Source organism: Patella vulgata, chromosome 1 (genome assembly GCF_932274485.2).
Source record: "Patella vulgata chromosome 1, xgPatVulg1.2, whole genome shotgun sequence".
Lineage (NCBI taxonomy): Eukaryota > Metazoa > Mollusca > Gastropoda > Patellidae > Patella > Patella vulgata.
In genome coordinates, this window is record NC_065879.2 from 66,650,871 (window position 1) to 66,669,881 (window position 19,011).

Genomic DNA, 19,011 nt, shown 5'->3' on the forward strand with positions numbered 1-19,011 from the left:
TCAATTATTTGAATGTAGGGTGTGTCAACACGTGATTATATATAGTGTATTTTAACTTATGGAGAGCCCCCTAGTAATTTACATCCTTGGTGAAAAAACCAGTAGAGTAGTATATAAAACCACTGTATTAAAAACATTATTTATGTTTTAAAATTGTGAAACGGATTAACGTGGATTATCAGACAATACAAGATGTCTTATAAGTTGTTATTAGTATATGTGAGTGTATGTATCACAGACACAATGGTACGTATAATCATGGAACGCGTATTTTATTTACTAACTGGCTAGATTTACTGTAAGCTTATGTAAATAATTTAGAATATTCTTGCTAAACGTATCCGAGACATCTACCTGTAGCCCAGGTCCCTTGTTCTTGTTAATCACCCAACGTCCACTCCTCCTCGACCTGCAATCTAGAACATGAATGGGGTACATATTTCGAATTCAGATATTGAAGTTGGGGGCGATGGGTTGGGGTGTACATAATTTGAAAGCTTAGTAACAGGACATAATTACCGAATGTGAATAAAATTAGTATCGGTATTTAGAGGGACCCGCATTGTTGACTTTTGACCTAAACATGGCTCGTACTGGGGCGGGGGGGGGGGGGTCGCCTGTCCAACCTCGTGGGTTTTCTCCGGGTCCTCCGGTTTCCTCACACTGCTAAAGACCCTACACGCAAGCGAATTATTGAAGTGAAATTGGAGAAAATGTTAGTCCCGAAATGACCTGGGTTGTGTCGAGTTGACGTTAAACCCCATCTCTCTCTCTCTCTCTCTCTCTTTGCTCGGATACGTATCCGCCCTATTTCACCAAACATCGATAGTGTCATAGACAAGGTAAGGTTCCAAAGTAACAAATATAGTGTCACACTCACAGACAAATTAACGTCATAGGATAAACACAGCTGTATGGGCTAACAATCACTGGTTTATTATACGCAAGTACGACGTTTCGACAAGTATTCTCTTATCGTTATCTAGCTTGTTTATAATAAACCAGTTATTGTTATCCCATACAACTGTGTTAGTTCTGTAATGTCTCCAATCGCTAAATAGTAAAAACAGAAAAATTAATGTTCCATGGTAATAACCATAGTGCCATCTAGGCAAGTTAACGTTCTGTAGTAACAACCATAGTGCCACTGACAAGTTAAAGGCTCAATACCACTCTTGTTGTAACTGAATAATATGTCACAATCTATATTCTGGTCAACAAATTGTACTATTTTACAATATTCCAATTAATTGGTGATACAAATTTCTTCTTATCACACCTAATTTGAAAAGCCTAATATAAACCTTTTCAAATGTGACTTGGATTTAAATATATTTTCGAACCCTCTGGACAAGTAAAATAGGATGTAATGGATAATTTACACAACAGGAAGGACACTTAAACATCTAGTACTTAGAATATAGCTATTATTTATTTTCTGGAGCTGTCAAGCCAGCAAGGGTGTTATTGTCCATTTAAAGTTACGTGGTAAAAACAAAAAAAAAATATAACGTTCCACAGTAACAACCATTGTGCCAAAGACAAGTTAACGTTCTGTAGTAACAACCATAGTGCCACAGGCAACTTAACGTTACATAGAAAAAGCAGGCAAATTAACATTCCATGGTAACAACCATAGTGCCACCGACTTTCATTTCAGAATCCAAAACTAACATGCTACAGACGAGTTATTTGGCACTATAACAACATTAACACCGAGGAACGGCGACGGGACTTTACTGACACGGACTGGGAAAATTGACATCGAATCAACTAATACAGCTTGTGTTAACTTCACAAGTGAGCTGACAAGGCTAGCGAAAAAACACATTCCTAATAAAACAGTAATTATCAGACCCAAAGACCAACCATGGATGAATAATGCAATTCGTAAGTTGAGTAGAAAGAAAAATAAAATACATCAAAAGGCGGTTAAAAGAAATCTAGAATCAGATTGGCATAACTTTAGAACTATTAGAAATGAATATATAAACCTAATCAGAAACAGCAAAAAAGAATATTTTGACAAAATCGATAACAAAATCAATAATTGCAATAACTTCGGAAGTAAACACTGGTGGGGCCTTGTCAACTCATTTATGAAAAAGAATCGTGCTGGCACTAGCAATGAACTACCTCCTCTATCAGTAAACGGCACTACATATCATACACCATCCGACAAATGTAACTGCCTTAACGATTTCTTTATAAGCCAATCTAACTTAGATAGTAACAATGCATCACTTCCTGCACTAGAAAGAATACCCAACTCACTAACTAACATTACCCTTAGCCAGATGGAAGTTGAAGACATCATTACTACTATTGACTCATCGAAAGCCAATGGACCCGATGACATCAGCGGAAAACTAATAAAATTAATATCCAAAGAAATCTCTGAACCCTTATGTAAATTATTTAACCACTCCCTCGTATCGAAAACAGTACCGAATATCTGGAAATTTGCCAATGTAACTGCCATATTAAAAAAAGGCGACCCATCAGACTGCGGAAATTATAGGCCCATATCACTACTTAGTATCTTAGTTAAAATATTCCAAAAATGCATTTATAAAAATGTCTTCAACTTTCTAAGGGATAATTCTGTTCTAACTAACCTCCAGAGCGGCTTTTTGCATGGGGATTCTAGTGTTTACCAACTTACCGATATTACACACTACTTTTGTCAAGCCAACGACCAGGGATTCTACACGAGAGCAGAGTTCTGTGACATAAGTAAAGCTTTTGACAGGGTCTGGCATGCTGGACTATGTCACAAGCTTGAAGCTGCGGGGATACGGGGAGACATCCTTCAATGGTTTCAAAATTATTTAGAGGGAAGAACACAGTCTGTTGTTACTGGGGGGTGTCTCCTCCTCCCCTAAAACCATTCCCTCGGGCGTGCCACAGGGCTCTGTTCTCGGTCCTCTCCTTTTTCTCATTTACATAAATGATATTTTAAAAATATTACATCAATTGTTCGACTCTTCGCTGACGACACTTCCCTTTACCTTAAAATTGATGAACCTACCAAATGCGCAAATATTTTAAACAATGACCTGGATAAAATTAATTCATGGGCTAAATCATGGCTGGTATCCTTCAACCCACTAAAGACCGAAACACTAGCACTGACGACCAAACAAAATCCTATTTTACCTACCCTTACTCTAAATAGTGTTCCAATCAAGGAGGTCCCACATCACAAACATTTAGGTCTGACTTTCCAACAAAACTGCAAATGGAACAAACATATTAACGACATTATCGAAAAAACCAGCAAATCTGTCAATTGTTTAAGATCCCTAAAATACAGACTCAACCGTAAATCATTACAAACAATCTACACCCCCTTCATCCTACCTCATTTTGACTATTGTGACGTCATCTGGGACAACTGCACAGACCAACTAGCTAACAAATTAGAGCACCTCCAACTGGATGCTCTTAAGTCCATATGTGGGGCTGTTAGGGGTACCAGCCATAGACTGTTATATAAAGAAACCGGTTTTATTACGCTAAAAGAGAGACGCAGAAGACATAAACTCAAACTCATTTATAAAATTATAAACGGCCTTTCTCCGTCTTATCTTCATGATTTAATCTTGACAAAAAGCGCACATTATAATCTCCGAAACACATGCCTACCTGAATATAAATGTAAAACAAATATTTTCTATAATTCTTTCATACCATCATCAATTAGAGAATGGAACAAATTAGATGCCGACACAAAAAATTCATTATCTCTAAATATTTTCAATTCAAAACTTATGGCTCAAGATTCAACACCACCAAAAACCTTTTCGTTTGGATCCCGCACAAACCAAATTATTCATTCTAAACTGCGTCTCTCTTGCAGCAATCTAAACGGACATAAATTTTTACGTCACATTTCTGACAATCCATCCTGTAATTGTGGACATCAATTTGAAGACACTGAACATTTTTTATTGAAATGCTCCTTATATTCAGATGCCCGAAATAAAACAATAAATAATTTATCGACTATTCATCGAAACACTACTGTTTTATTGTACGGAACTGACGACGTGGAAGACTAACTCAATATTTTTAAAACTGTCCATTCGTTTTTCGAAATCACCAGACGGTTCCAGGGACAACTATAAACACTCATCATTGTAAATATATTCTCACTATAATCATACTTGCACGTGTACATTGATTATTAATTTCTAAAATTTTAATTACATGTATCTATATCTGACAGGGAGAGGGGTTTAATATAGGCTATGCCTGTTCCCCAATCCCTATTCAGATACAAATCTGAATAAAATATTGCTTATAAAAAGTTAGCGTTCGTAATAAGAACCATGATGTCATTGACAAGTTATTAGTTAATTCCCGAAAAATAAACTATTTAGACCTATTCAATGTTTTGCCGTTCCTTTTATCACTGATTTTCAGTTTACCGTACAATTTTTGCACTTTTTCGGGGAATTAACCCATTGATCGATATAGGATTAATTGAAGAATTATTTCAGTTTTGGATAAAAGAAATATGAGGTAGGGGGTTATCATTTTGCTTGGTGTTTCAGACGCTTGGTCGAGCCATAGGCGTACGAGCTGTGTGGGGGGGGGGGGGGCTCAGGGGGGCGGTCGCCCCCACATTTTGGGCACCAAATACTGGGAAAATTTGGGCACACAATTGTACTTTGTAAAAGTTGTATAAAAAATATTGTGTTCTTGAATGTGTCCAACAGCGAATTTAAATTCAGAGTGTCTATAGTTAGGCAATTAAATAGAAATCTTACGACTCGTACCCTCTATTGTTTGGAGTACAGTAAGCCACGAGTTACAGTTACATAAACAACTGTTTTTAGTTGTGTATATTACAAGTAAATAAAATTTAGTTCTCTTTTATTGATGATTTAGAAATTAAGAACTTATTCATCGCAAAAGAGATATTATTATTATTATGTAACATAATAAGAACCTAACTACATTTTTTGGGCACCAACCACCACCGCCCCCCCCCCCCCCCAGTCAAAAATTTCCCCGTACGCCTATGGGTCGACCGGTACTTATACTGTAAATAATCATTCCAGTTCACAGTACAAATTTTGATAATTAACTCAATTTATTTCATACAACTGATGTAAAAAAAAAATATGTTTTCGTTGAATATGAAGTATATCGTTACGTAATGTCTATTGATTGAATATACATGGTGAGAATTTCTCGGGATTACTGGGTGTTAATCGTCTTGACCTGATTTGTTCCGCACCTTTATTGTTTCCGTTTAATCAAAAACGAGCATTCTGATTGGTCGGTTTAATGAGACCAGATCGTCCGTGCTTCTCTAAAGATGGATTAATACATCCTGCCAATGTAATTGGGTGTAATGTCTCTTTTTCTTATCAATACAATACGGCGGTCATCTTGGGACAAAAATAATGGTCAATTTTATACGCCCACATTTCAGTATGTCTGTCAACAATTGGCCTGTGAACGCAATCGAAGCTAAAGAAGTTTTTAACGATTTTTTTTTCAAATGTGATGGGAAGCGTTGCAGTCATAAAAGGATGAACCGTACCGATTTTTAGCGTTCCGCAACAATTATATGGTCATTTGTATACGCCCACATTTCGGTGAGGCCGTGGGTGTGGTATGTCGTCACCCAGCTGGGCAGTTCATCCGGCCGTTCGTCAACAATTGACGCGATAGAGGCTATGGTTTTTATCGGAAAGGATGAACCGTATCGATTTTTAGCGTTGCGCAACAACCATATGGTCATTTGTATACGCCCACGTTTCGGTGAGGCCGTGGGCGTGGTATGTCGCCACCCAGCCGGACAGTTCATCCGGCAATAGAGGCTATGGTTTTTATCGGATTTGTTAAAAATTTGTCATGAAGCATTAGGACATGAGAGGACAAACTCTCTCTGTATTCCGTGTTCTACGACTTTCCGATTTAAAGTTATGAAGCCTTTGTCACGCCCGTCTGATTATTAATCCGATTTGTTTCAAATTTGGAGTGAAGCATGTGAGTCATGAGAGGACCAACCCTATCAATATTCAGCATTACCAAACTTTCTGTTCCAGGGTTATACCTCCTTTTCTGAAAACCTTGCGAACGCAACAGAGGCAACAATTTGTAACATATTCATCCAAGCGTGTGATATCCAGATATAGCTATTTCTTGAGGGGAATTTCTACGCTTTGCGTGGCTGCCTTTATTTCTATGGTTACATGTACAAAGCGAGGTGGCAGAATGTTTTGGGGCTTAGCTAATGTGACGCGATATCTGGCGAGATTTAAGTTGGGTCATGTCATGGCATCGTGTACATCATGAGAAATATCGCTTCAAAAATTTAGAACGAATTACCATAACGACAAACTCTCCGGTAACTATTTTATCGACCCACTTTTCACTATTTGTGATAGAATGACTCATTTCAGTTCAAGTTGTTATGCGCTGTGTTGAGAATTTTCCGTTTGGATCTGTGCATTTGAATGTATGCGTTTATTTGCGCAAAGCCTCGAAGAATGTTTCAACTGTTGTGGTGGACAAAACAAGACGCCGCTACAAGATTACATCTAGTATTTATAGTGATTTTAGAATATAGAATTTACCTTTTCTTGTCTATAACAAAACTGATTACATCTAATATTTATAGTGATTTTAGAATATAGAATTTACCTTCTCTTGTCTATAACAATGCTGAAAAGTGTCCTGAGTCACTTTTTGAAAGCAGACAACTATAATAATACTATCATTATTGTTATTTTTTAGGGTATATCGCCATGTGCTAATTTATCATCTCCAGGCGATTGCTGTCTCTGTTCAGCAGCAGGCTGTAATATAAATTGTCCTAACGAATTGTTTAAAATAAATCGCTCGTCCACTTTTTGCAAACCAGCTCTATACACCAGTACCACTGACACTATTATAGAGTTCAACTCAACCTCCAGCACTACTGAAAGTGGTGATACTGAAGATAATTTCGTCGTCTGTGTTGTGGAGTGCCCAAGCGGGTCGTATGCCGATACGACTGGGTGGTGTGTACAATGTGGTCAACTTTGTGCTACTTGTGCTGGGGAAAAGGACAAGTGTACTTCTTGTAATGGTGGTTTAGATTTATCTAACTCTACATGTGATGTTACTACCACTGACATGATGACTGATAATACTACAGCTACTGATAGTGGTGATCTGCACGTCGGTGCTATTGTCGGTGGGTCTGTTGGTGGCGCTGCTTTCCTAGTTCTGGTGGTAGTTGGAATCGTATGCTTTTGTCTAAAATTTCCGAAAAAGAACAAAGACCAAATAACGATGGTAAGTATGGGTGAATTTGACTTGTATTGAACACATGCAATAATACAATCATGTGATAAATTACATGTACACATATTATATCACAGGTAAATTACACATATTATATAGAATTATATCACTGATAAATTACACAGAAACGTTCCCATAGTTTTACATATATAAACTACTCTATCACCCAGTCGACCGGAAAGCAAGATAACCTTGAAAAGCTTATGTTACATTTTTTTACGACCATAATTGCACATTTACCTTCACCCTCCCACCCCTTTTTGAATTTTGGACGTCCCAAAAAGGTATCCAGATACGACCACCGCCAACCACCCCGTCCATATCCTGGTATATAACTGGTACTACGTCGAACGTCATTGGATGACAGTCCTAAATCTCGATTATCATGTTTTAGAAGTAGACATTATCCGACTAGTTCCGATAATGTCATATTTCGTTATATTGCAGAACCAGACTGGCGATTTAGAAATGTTGCCAGTACAGCAGAAAACCGAGGAAGGTGAAATTTTAACAGAACAGAAGAACACGAAAGACAAACGTGACTATGAAAATGTTCCTAAATTTGATGAACACTTGGCAACGGACGTACAGAGACAACACGATAAAAAATATAGATATACCAAAGATCCATGTCAGGTAAACATTAATTTCATATAGACCCTTTGGCGTTTCCATCACGCTTATGGCGATCTTGACGCGCTCTGAGACCATTTTCCGTCGCCGTAGCAGCGCACTAAGGACGTCACCCAGGTCTGACGTGGGTATAATATGGATTTGGTACTCTGGAAATCTTCAAGTGATTCTGGGTACAGTTCCTCTAAATATTTTGGTGCTTAAGGTTAATTATCTAGATCCTGTCCTCAAAAAACTATATGTCTGGCCCCGAGTTCACAAAGCATTCTCAGACTTAAGTTAAGAATTTACTCAACTTTCAGTCACTGTTTATGAGAAATATCTGTGATCCAGAAACGCAACACTTTGCACATAGTTTCTTATTGGTGTATTTGATACATTTAAACAACAAAAGTTTTATAAAGGGCTATATTTTAGTTAAAATAAGGCAAACAATTTTGAGTAAATTCTTAACTTAAGTCTGAGAATGTTTTGTGAACTTGGGGCCTGGTCTCGTTCTTACTGGTTAATCCCAGCCTAAACATAATTAATCCGGGTCGAGTCCCCGAACAATCTTAAAGTCTGTTTCGTCTTACTGATTAATCTGGGCCGAGAAGATCTTAAGTCTGTTTTCGCGTTTACTGGTTAATCTTGACTCGAAAGATCTTAAAAGTCTGCTTTTGTGTTTTTCAAATAATAACTATTACTGGTTAATGTGGACTCGGTCATCGAAAGATCGAAGATCTGTTTTTTCGTTCTTACCATTAGATTGATTTGAATTGCAGAGTTACATTAGAAACAAGCCAACAGTGATGTCCCCCGCCGAAATCCCAAAATAAATAGATGACACATATTAATTAATCGCACATTTTTTTTTAAAAAGTATCAAGCAAACAAACTGATTATCAACTATACACTACGTTCCATCACTCTCTATCAGATAGAATCAAAGTTATCTTGTCCAAAGCATCGACCAATGAAATTGCTTAAATCTGCTTAGCTTTAGCTTGAAATGTTAATCACTGAACTCACCTTATGAACATCTTCGTCAAGTTAAAACATTCTACCTCAATTAAAAGCAGAGTTGTTATTTTCCAAAGTCTTGACCAATCGAATTGCTTATCGCTCCTTAGCCTCTGCAGGAAATTCTAATCATCGAACTTAGTCAAGGTAATATGATGAATCTATACTCAGAGTTCCATCACTCTCACTTAAATATAACCAACGTTATCGTGCCCCAAAGCATCAACCAATCAGATTGCTTATCTCTGCTTACCGTAAGCAGACAATGTTTATTACCGACCTCCAAGGCATTCACCTAATACTCACCTACACCAAGTTTGAACATTCTAGCTAAATTAGAATGAGAGTTATTGTGTTCCAAAGTCTCTGGTCCCGTGTACACATTGGCTTGCACGTAAAAGATCCCTTGGCAGTTGGAATTCGATATATGAGTAGGCCGTGGCGCCGCTGCCCGGGCAAAATTTTCCAGATAGCACACTGTATGGCGTATGCCCGTCTTCATTAGCCCAGGTTAGGAGCAGAACAGTAGGACGTTAAACCCCATTTCATTTCATTTCATTTTCCAAAGTCTCGGCCAATCAAATTGCTTATCGTTCTGCTTACCCTGAGCAGAAAATGTTGATTATCGAACTTACTGTCTGATTCATCGTAAATTTTAAACGGATTTTTTCGATTATGAACAAACTACTTAACTTTGGTTATTATAAACTTACCTGTGTGTTTGTAATGAACTCCCGTTCGATAAAATCCATTGCACAACTAATTATCACAACGATGAGAACAATTTCTCTCTTGAAAAATTTGAAAATTTACTTGTAATTTCGACAGAGTCGATGTCAACAATGTCTTCGTGACGTATTGGTCGAATCCAATATACCTGTTGCGGGGGTTGGTTAACATTGAAAGATAGTTTGACAGCGCGATCATTTTAATCGTATATGGGTTTGGGCGACGAAAAATATCAATTGAAGGCAATTACATAGGAGATTTATATGGAAACCATTGATCGCCAGTCTATCAAATTTTCTTCACAATTAAAATATCACTGATTGCACGGATACTCGTAAAAAAAAAGTCATAAATAAACTATAAATATCCTATCTTCTTTATGTTATAAATAATTTAACAAGGATCATGAAGCTTACCTCCGAATCCTCTGAGTGTATTTTTAATTTTATACGCATTCTTTCGATCGAATAATAACCGCTTCAGTAACATCTTTAAGCGTGTTGCGGCAGCCCTCAGCGTGTCTATTGCCGTATTGGGTGCCCGGGTGGGTATATAATGCTACTAAGCCCGTATGACCCCGTAAGAAGCGGAACATTAATTCTCGATTCGACAGTTTTGACCGAAGTGTGATAAAGCCCGTAAAACGAATGTATAGTTGTGTTTGTGCGGCATGCGTGTTCAAAAGTAAATAATCCCATCCGAGTCGCTAATCAAATAATTAGAACAAAATATTTCAAAAAGTAAAGCTATAAAATTTGCAGAGATTTTACTAGAATGTAAAAGACGGTAACTAAATACAGGAATGCGGGTAGTTATGTGTGCGAACGCTCAAACTCAATGCCAATTGTCGTAGGTATCCAGACCACTCGGACCAAAGACTACTCGGACTAAGACCAGTCGGACCAAAACAAGACCAGTCGGACCAATTAAATTATATTATAAGGCTAGACAATATGCTATTTATTTATTATTAAATCACAATACAAAGAAGCCAATATTTCTTATACGGAATTCTTATATTTAAAGTTGTTTGGTTCAATTTTGTGTACGTAAATAAATCAACGATTAGTTTTAAAATTAATTAATAATGGTGCCCCAAAAAAATATCAATCTAAGCAAATAATTCTTATACGGAATTCTTATATTTAAAGTTGTTTGGTTCAATTTTGTGTACGTAAATAAATCAACGATTAGTTTTAAAATTAATTAATAATGGTGCCCCAAAAAAATATCAATCTAATTTTTCTTTACTCTTGCAATGAGACTCGGTATGTCCAGACTTTTGACAGTTTCTACATATACGGGTATACTGTTCTTGTCTGATAGCCTAATTTTTTACTTTTTCCACATTCGAGGTATCCCCAGTGGTTTCATTCCGTTCTACCCCACTAACCCCTGGGTTACTATATATGGGGGTGGGGGGTGGAGACACGTTTTCAAGTTATCCGCCCTTGATGCGTTAATATAAACAGCACATAATAATACGAAGACCGGACGTTTATATGCCCCTTTTTAAACGTGACTACAAGTGTGGTTCTCGATATTTTGCGATTTGGAATACAATTATCAATTTATTCAAACAACACGTTATTATTAGTTCGAGTAGTCATATTAAAACACACACAATTATCAATTTATTCAAATAACACTTTATTATTGGTTCGAGTAGTCATATTAAAATAAACACAATTATCAATTTATTAAAATAACACTTTATTATTGGTTCGAGTAATTATATTAAAACAAACGCAATTATCAATTTATTAAAACAACATTTTATTATTGGTCCGAGTCGTCTTTCTGTTGGGTCCGAATAGTCTTTTTGTATGGTCCGAGTAGTCTATTTGTTTGGGCTGAGTGGTCTATCACTTGATCCGACTGGTCTTGAACCGAGTGATCTTTGGTCCGAGTGGTCATGGATTCTTGTCGTAATTGTACTTGAATTTCCTATGCTGTCACCCCTAATACGAAATGATATCTTCCGCAGAGTGACGTAACCATCTTCCATATTGGTATTTTTCTCTGGGAAAAGTTTGTGATATTTCAATTTTTCAAGAGAGAACTTGTTTTCATCGTTGTGATAATTAGTTGTGCAATGGATTTTATCGAACGGGAGTTCATTACAAACACACAGGTAAGTTTATAATAACCAACGTTAAGTAGTTTGTTCATAATCGAAGAAATCCGTTTAAAATTTACGATGAATCAGACAGTAGTCAATGTAATGATGTAATAAAACTATACTCCTAATGTCATCCCTCTCACTCAATTACAACTAAAGTTATCGTGTCCCAAAGCATCAACCAATCAAATTGCTTATCTCTGCTTACCCTAAGCAGAACATGCTCATCTTCAAACTCCATCGAGGTATTGACCTAATCAACACCTACACCAAGTTTGAACATTCTAGCTCAATTAGAAATTGAGTTATTGTGTTTCAATGTCTCAGCCAATCAAATTGCTTGTCGCTCTGCTTTCCCTGAGCAGAAAATGCTGATTATCGAACTTAGTCAAGGTATTGATGTAATGAAACTATACACCAAGTTTCATCACTCTCGCTTAATTAGAACTAAAATTATCGTGTCCCAAAGCAACAACCAATCAAATTGCTTATCTCTGCTTACCCTAAGCAGAAAATGCTCGTCTTCGAAGTCCATCAGGGCATTGACCCAATAAACATCTACATCAAGTTTGAACATTCTAGCTAATTAGAAGGAGAGTTATAGTGTGGCGGACAGACAGACGGACATACAGACGGACGAACCCATTTTAATAGTCCCCTGCTTTTTTTCGAAATGCGGGGGACAAATTATTTGCACAGAAATAAATACGCAGAAATCATCTTTAGGCCTACACATGGCCATTTTTAAAAAATTAAATTCGTAATAAATCATCACCGTACATTTTGATGTTTAATCGTCTTAGAAACCAGGCCCTGGACATCAGCAACGTAGCATTCGGTCTTATTAAAATTATGCCAACATTTCATTTTAATGTTTTGGTGAAATATTGCTTGTTTTCAGAGCGCCACCGAACGTCTGGCTAAACAGAGAGCACAGCAACCCGATGATCCATTGTCGGCTGTTTTACCCCACGAAAGGACTTCATTCAGTGCCCCACAATCAGTTATCTATAATGAAATTTCTGAGAATCAAAGTACCACTGGCGAACAAGATTCCATTTACATCAATATTCCCGAAACACAGACAGGCCACTATCAGAACATTTCACTTGACGAGAACGAATATGTAAACGATGGCTTTATTGCAGATTTCAAGTCCAAACGGACTAATAATGATGAACAACAAATTTACCAAAACCAAGATGTGTCGTAAAAAGTTCACCATTAGCACTTTCCTTAATTTGCCAAATTTTGTAATTTACATTCTCACCTAGGATTGACATTATCTTTTGTCACCATATATTGTTATTACTTCTATGTTGTACTATGAATATACACTAGAGGCTATTGTTATTGCCTCTATAATGTACTGTCAAATTGCAGAAGATGCTATTGTTATTGCTTGTTGTGACACCCTCATTTGTTTAAACGTATCTTCTTGTTAAGCGAATGAAAAGTCTTAGTCAGTTTCCCTTATGAAAAAGGCATGGGTATATTAATGTTTCTAGAAAATGTTTTCAGAATTTTTAAAAATTTCGTTCTTAATGATAGGCTTAGTAGTGTCTCAGCTTTCATAACAACAATGCGTATCTTTGTCTTATTGTGCGAATGAATGTCGTTCTCTGGCTGTAGTGGAATACCGCATTTTATCAGTGAAATAAAAGTGTTATTCCACTGGCTAAAGTAGTCCATGTTGTTTTTACCTAAAATGATTGTAAAATCATAAAATAAATAGAACATTTGTCGTTTTGTCGTGAATAACATATTTTATTTCATCTCTAAGCAAGAAAACGTTTATATTTTCACTCATGCTACGCATTCGTGAAAATATAAGTTTTCTTGCTTCTCGATGAAATAAAATATGTTATTCACGACAAAACGACAAATATCCTCTATATAATCGTCTTATAAAGTATTTTGTAAATAATTTTAAATAATTGCATTAGCCTAGTATTTTATGAAGTTGATTTCCTCATTGATGATATGGATAGATAAAAGATGTTTATAGTAGCAGGGGTGGATCCAGGATTTTTTGCAGGAGGGGGTTTGCCAGGATCCTGTTAAGGAAATTTGATAGATGACAATGTATGATGCCATCATCGTCTCTAAATTACGTAGGTATACATACACAATAAGCTTTTTAAAGAGAGAAATCCAACACCCAGTTCGCCCCCAATCTTTATAATGAATCAATAGGATTACATTGTGATTCAATTTCATTGATGCAAACCATTAATTGTGATATCACACGCCTGTATCATTATTTCGCGCTTTGAATATACTAACAATACTAGCAATACAGAATAACATTATTTATTTGCTGCTTGTGTATATTATGATGTGTGTTCCTTATTGATAATGAAATAATGGCCTACCATACATCATCACCTCGTTATTGGGATGAAAGCGCTCTTTTTATTCATCATTGAAATATATTTATTAATAATAAATATTTTACTATATTTTTTACGATTTGTGAAATTATATATATATATTATATATTATATATTTGATATATTTTAAATTATGTAAGCTGTGTATATATTTTTCCTATGATTTGTAAATTTATACTAACGGTGCACGGGATAGTCATGCCAGTATCCGGAAGGAGAAGTCAACCAAAATTTATTGCTGAATATCAGAGACCAAACGATTCTCAATTTTAGATCTTTAAACCAACACAGAAGTATATGTTTAGTAATGTAATCACATATGGGTTTTTTTTTAAATTAAATGATAAAAATACGAAAAGATATTTTATAAGACACAAGATAATTTGTTCGCGTATCACAATGTCAAAAATGTAAAGACTGCTGCTGTGTAATTAGGCACATCTGTAACACTATTAGTGATAACAGTATATCAGTTTAGTAAATATAGCATTTATTTACAACAGGAACAGAATATCAACAGATACTTAAATACAACAGGAACATCAACAATACAGGATAGTCGGACCGCGGACTCCATCTTCTAGTGGCAGTGATGAGCCCTCTAAAGTCCGAGACCCTCCATCGGATTTTCAAAGTCCTGGACATTGGGACCACTTTAATCCATGATCACATAAAATAGTCTGATTTCTTGATTGAATCTCGTATTATCGTCTGGTTCTTACAGTGTTCTACGTTCGTCATAAATCGACTACGTGTGACGTACGGCCTGCGCGGATACGATCGTTGATGTTGTTACAACTTACATCCATATGTGTGGAATAATGCTGCCTAAGTTCTGGTCACGTGTGTTGGAGAGAGAGAGGGGGGGGGGGCGGGTGACGTCCACTCGACACAAACTAGGTCATTTCAGGACTAAGACATGGTTCAATTTTATTTCAATAATTCGCTAGAGCGTAGGGGTCTTTAGCATTAGGATGAAACCGGATGACCCGGAGAAAACCCACGAGGTTGGACAGGCGAACCTACTCCCTGTCATGTACAAGGGGGGAATTAAACCACGTCACTTGACTCAATGACAGTCCTCATGATCCATCACGCACGCGTTAACACCCCCCCCCCGTCATCTCATTGGCTGTGAGTTTGCATGAATACTAGGATTCTAACCCCCAATCATTTAAAAGGTTGCATCCTTAGATGGTGTAATTTTTTTTTTAAAATGACCCCAAAATAAAAACAATATATATTTACCGTTTATTTGTAACACGACGACTTGCTGATTTTGGGGTTCCTTCCACTCCGTGCAACTGATTAGTGTGTAGGTGTGTCATTATATTCAGGATTGTACCGCAATTGCGCAACATAATATACTCTTCAAAAAAAGTAGGGGATATTGAAATGCAAATACCTATGCAGGTTGTGATATGATAAATATTCATGGCCACTTGACATGCTTTGAGAGTATGTTCACACATGAAGAACTTATCGCCCCAACAGAACCACTGAGCTGCACATGCGACACGCTATAGCGCCATACACGTGGGAGGGGTTCATTGTCAAATTTGACACTTCAAGGAAGGGTTGATGAAAACTGCCGCGTGCCGGTTTGCCTATCCATGTTTGCTTTCCTATCGGTTCTGGCATAAGATTTACTGTTTAGCGTATCTTTGCTTTAGTGTGTTACGTTTAATTTGATCTGGAGACGTGTTCGTCGACGTCAACGTCAACCGACAACACTGCAAGAATTGGCCGTGGCACTGCAAGAGGAATGGGTCAGGTTGCTGAATGTCTGAGGATTGGTGGAGCAATTACTCATTATTAAGACAAAAATCAAAAACGTCCATTTTCACTTTTGACGGTGTATCCCTTTACGAGTGAAATGGGGCCGTCAGATTAGCCGCCCATAGGAACTGTTTATGTTCATGCGTAGGCAATTGGCCTGTTATTAACATAGACTGGTCATCTCTTATAAAAACAGCAGTGCATTTCCGCAGTTTTGTATTGTTTCTGAATATCCCCTACTCTTTTTCAAGAGTATATTATGATAAAAGGATTGGTGAGATAATTCATTTTTTAAACGTTTATCATAACATTGTCGTCAAAATCTTTATCTTATAGACTTCAACCCTTTAGTGACTTGGCCTAATATTGCACTGCAAAATCCTCCGATCTACCGGCTTGGATTCAGTCCGATTACAAAAGAGACCAACCGATAGGTAGCATATAGGTGGCACATGGTTGTTTTATCGAATGTTGTGGAATTTCCAGTTCATTATATGTGTGTTAATACTGAACCTGAATGGAACCAAACAATTTTAGGACTGGTAGTTTTTCAGAGCTTAACCTTTCAGAATATTGTCGGGATTAAAAATCGTTCAGCGCCTTTAATGATAGGGTAGAAATGAAATTTAAAGTCTCGGCAACACAATACATTTTGAGAATTGTGCAGTGCTAAGAAGGAATATTTCCCCCGGAAATCGAAGCAAAACATATGTTTTGAAGACCTAGGCTATCCAAATCTTGATTTTGTGTGTGGATTATGTGCATATTAACGATTTGTTTGTAAAATTTCCGCCTTATATATTGGTTGAGTAACCAAACAGTGAATCGGAACTAACTGCACGTCAAGTCAACTTGACAGTAACTGAGGGCCATGGTCAACTGTACAGCTGAACGCCAAGCCAACTTTACACTAATTGAAATCGACACTAAGTGAACTCCAAGTTAACTCTACACTAACATGGGGTTAGGGTGGCTAAGAGCCAAGAGGGTAAGACGCTGGCTCGCTAGCCTGAAGGTCGGGTGTTCGATCCCTGCATTGGCCGAGAAAGTTCATCCAGATTTTCCGGCGTGGTTTCCCCCTTGTCAGTGATGCAGGACAGCTGTCTAGTCGTTCGGATGGGACGAAAAACCGAAGTCCCGTGTACACATTGGCGTGCACGTAAAATATCTTGACAGTTGGAATTCGATATAAGAGTAGGCCGTAGTGCCGCTGTCCGTGCAAAATTTCACTCATAGCAAATGTATGGCGTATGCCCGTCTTCATTAGCCCAGTTCGGAGCAGAACAGTAGGACGTTAAACCCATTTTCATTTCATTTCATTTCTACACTAACAGGACGCCAACTTGACCCAAACTGAACGTCAAGTCAAATCGACACTAACTAAAATCTAAGTCAATTCGACAGTAACTGCAAGTCAACTCGACACAAACTGAAATCCAAGTCAACTCGACACTAACTGAACGGCAAGTTAACTTGACCATAACCGAAATCCAAGCCAACTCTACACTAACTGAACGCCAAGTCATTTTCACACTAAATGAACATCAAGTCAATTCTACACTAACTAAACTCCAAGTCAACTCCACTCGAGCTGAACGGCAAGACTCAAACTCAAACCCAATGCTAACCAATCACCAAGTCAACACTACACTAACTGAAATCTAAGTCAGTTACACTTACTGAGCGACAAGTGAACGTGACAGTAACTGAACATCGGACCTGTACACTAAATGCACGCCAAGTCTCTACACTAAATGAACGCAAAATTAACTCGACACTAAATGAACGTAAAGTCAACTCGACACTAAATGAACGTAAAGTCAACTCGACACTAACTGAACACCACATTAACTCGACACTAACTGAACGCTACGGCAATTTGACACTAACTAAACTTAGATCACCCTAATTTGACATGACACAATACTGACATACTGTACATGCAATGGTTGTACAGCCACATAGCCATTTGAAAGGACCAATGAAATGGGGTTTAACATCCTACTTTGAAAGGACCAAGATTACATAGTATTACAATCCAATCTTCAATGCTCAAAAAGATGTCATAAGCCTGGAAATGTCCTGGGTTTAAAGAGCTAAATCGCTAATATTTTGGACCTAGAAATTGGCACAAATGAGACACATATAATAATGTAATATGAATTTATATAAACAGTTTTACATTAAATCGTGTCCGTTTTACTGTGAATTGTCATCAGTTAAGTTCGGCGAAATCTCAACCGCAAGTCAGTTTCTAGCGTCTGGATATTCCAGTCAACACCGATATTATTTATTGCGCATGCTCTCCAAATAAGAATATGATATCACCGTTTGACATGACTTGTGGAATATGTGTAGCCTCATTCTGTGAGCACCTTGTTACAAATGGCGCTGAAACGCATTATGGTACACGATTTCAATGTCGAAGATTTTGGATGATATTGAGTTACGGAAGTCTCAACCGCAAGTCAGTTTCTAGCGTCTGGATATTCCAGTCAACACCGATATTATTTATTGCGCATGCTCTCCAAATAAGAATATGATATCACCGTTTGACATGACTTGTGGAATATGTCTAGCCTCATTCTGTGAGCACCTTGTTACAAATGGCGCTGAAACGCATTATGGTACACGATTTCAATGTCGAAGATTTTGGATGATATTGAGTTACGGACTTAGCTACTTTAACATTGGTTGGGAGGGTTGGGATGGCCTAGTGGTCTAGAGTGCCGCGCTTCGACCTCTGGCTGGCCGGTCACCTCTGGCTTGCGGCTGTGGTTTCGAGCCCTGGTGTGAGCGTATGTGGCATGGAGATAGGGGCGCCTTCTCAACCTCGTGGGTTTCCTCCGGGCACTCCGGTTTCCTCCCACTGCTAAAGACCTCTACGCGCAAGCGAATTATTGAAATAAAATTAAACCATAGGTTAGTCCCGAAATGACCTAGTTGTGTCGAGTGGACGTTAAACCCCATTTCTCTCTCTCTCTCTCACTTTAACATTGGAGTCAGTTGGAGGTCTTCATTAGCCCAGTTCGGAGCAAAACAGTA

At 37.6% G+C, this 19,011-nt stretch overlaps 1 protein-coding gene across 1 annotated transcript; it reads left to right on the forward strand.

The window, feature by feature from the left end:
- Positions 1–91: 91 nt before the first annotated feature.
- LOC126812416 (uncharacterized) lies at positions 92–14,453 on the forward strand. Its single transcript, XM_050538807.2, has 4 exons — positions 92–246; positions 6,757–7,299; positions 7,756–7,944; positions 12,696–14,453. Exons 1-4 carry the CDS (start codon positions 193–195, stop codon positions 13,005–13,007), a joined length of 1,098 nt encoding a protein of 365 aa, XP_050394764.2. The 5' UTR covers positions 92–192; the 3' UTR covers positions 13,008–14,453.
- The last annotated feature ends 4,558 nt before the right edge of the window (positions 14,454–19,011 follow it).

Coding starts and splice junctions, on each gene's coding strand:
- LOC126812416 (XM_050538807.2), top strand. CDS start 193: ATGTCTTATAAGTTGTTATTAGTATATGTGAGTGTATGTATCACAGAC. Junction 7,300..7,755: donor ACAAAGACCAAATAACGATG/GTAAGTATGGGT, acceptor GTTATATTGCAG/AACCAGACTGGCGATTTAGA. Junction 7,945..12,695: donor ATACCAAAGATCCATGTCAG/GTAAACATTAAT, acceptor GCTTGTTTTCAG/AGCGCCACCGAACGTCTGGC.